General features: G+C 38.7%; 1 protein-coding gene across 1 annotated transcript; it reads left to right on the top strand.

The window, feature by feature from the left end:
- Positions 1 to 260: 260 nt before the first annotated feature.
- LOC118492511 (probable alkaline/neutral invertase B) lies at positions 261 to 1,092 on the top strand. Its single transcript, XM_035990644.1, has 2 exons — positions 261 to 594; positions 687 to 1,092. The coding sequence occupies exons 1-2, from the start codon at positions 394 to 396 to the stop codon at positions 864 to 866; spliced, it is 381 nt and encodes a 126-aa protein (XP_035846537.1). The 5' UTR covers positions 261 to 393; the 3' UTR covers positions 867 to 1,092.
- The last annotated feature ends 329 nt before the right edge of the window (positions 1,093 to 1,421 follow it).

Genomic DNA, 1,421 nt, shown 5'->3' with positions numbered 1-1,421 from the left:
CAGCTGCGATTGTCAGCTCCCGAGGTTTTATGCCGGCGATCTAGATTGATCAAGGGCTTTCCTCGTATATCTCGTGTCACCCTCTTTACTTTTTGCTCACTGTTTGATCATAGATACAGCTCAATATCCTGAGCCGTATCCTGAATACTGTTTTTCCAAATAACATAACCAGCATATTTCCAATACACTTTTTAGCACACAACCTCACTTAACTAATTTGATCACTAAATTGCTTCGGTAATTTTTGACCAAAGCAGTGATGATAATATCAATTTCTCAAAGCTGCTAGATAAGCCTAGACACTTGAACATAGAGAGACAAAGATCTTTGGATGAGAAGTCGCTTGTTGAGGCAACGCCCCGTCACCCTTTGATCGCAGAAAATGGTCGGCATATGGATTTCGAGAATGTTTTTTCACCAAGTAAGAGATCATCATTCAATTCATGTAATGCTCAGTATGGGCTTGAACCACATCTGATGTTTGTTGAGGCTTGGGATGCATTAAGGAAGACAATGGTGTACTTTCGTGGTCAACCAGTGGGGACTATTGCAGCACTCGACAACAATTCTGATGAAAAGTTAAATTATGATCAGGTACGCCGCGTTATACTAACAACTTATTTTGGAAGTATAATGTTTATGGTCAGTTTTACTCATGTTTGTTGGTAGTTTCTGTGTGCATATAGGTGTTTGTGAGAGATTTCGTTCCAAGTGCTTTAGCATTCCTAATGAACGGTGAACCTGAAATTGTGAAGAACTTTATTTTAAAGACTCTCAGGCTGCAATCATGGGAGAAGAAAATCGATAGATTCCAACTAGGGTTCGAGTCACAAGTAAAAGGTAGAGGTGTTTTGATACGCGGGTAGGCTTCACAAGTTTTGATCCTATCGCACCCAGCTGTGGGTGCGTTCTTGACACATTGTGGATGGAACTCGACTATTGAAGGGGTTTGCGCTGGTGTCCCGATGATCACATGGCCACAGTTTGCTGAATATTTTTTAATGAAAGATTGGTTGTACAAGTGTTGGGAATTTACACCATCGGAAGCTTCAGCCTCTTGTGAATCATAAATGTCAAAAAACAATTTGAGTGTATTATCTTTATAAAAGGAAATACCAATTCATAAAATTTAACATCTCTAGAAAAAAGTATTATTTTCGATCTGAACTCTACAGGTTATAACCTTTTTTGGTTAGAATATCCCAAGATAACATATTATTCAGCACGGTAACCTACTTGATCCGAGGTTTTTTTTTGAATTATGTCAGTCAATTTACGCCAACGGGATTCCACCGATTACCCAACTCAACCATTGTGCAACCTCTAATTCATCTTCTTAACCGGATTCCTTGTAAAATACTGTTTTGGTCAAAAATCACACAAGGATAATGCAACCAAACTTTATGTAAATGGGGTATGAT

This window comes from Helianthus annuus, chromosome 1, assembly GCF_002127325.2.
Source record: "Helianthus annuus cultivar XRQ/B chromosome 1, HanXRQr2.0-SUNRISE, whole genome shotgun sequence".
Classification (NCBI taxonomy): domain Eukaryota; kingdom Viridiplantae; phylum Streptophyta; class Magnoliopsida; order Asterales; family Asteraceae; genus Helianthus; species Helianthus annuus.
This window is presented reverse-complemented; position numbering and strand designations above follow the sequence as displayed.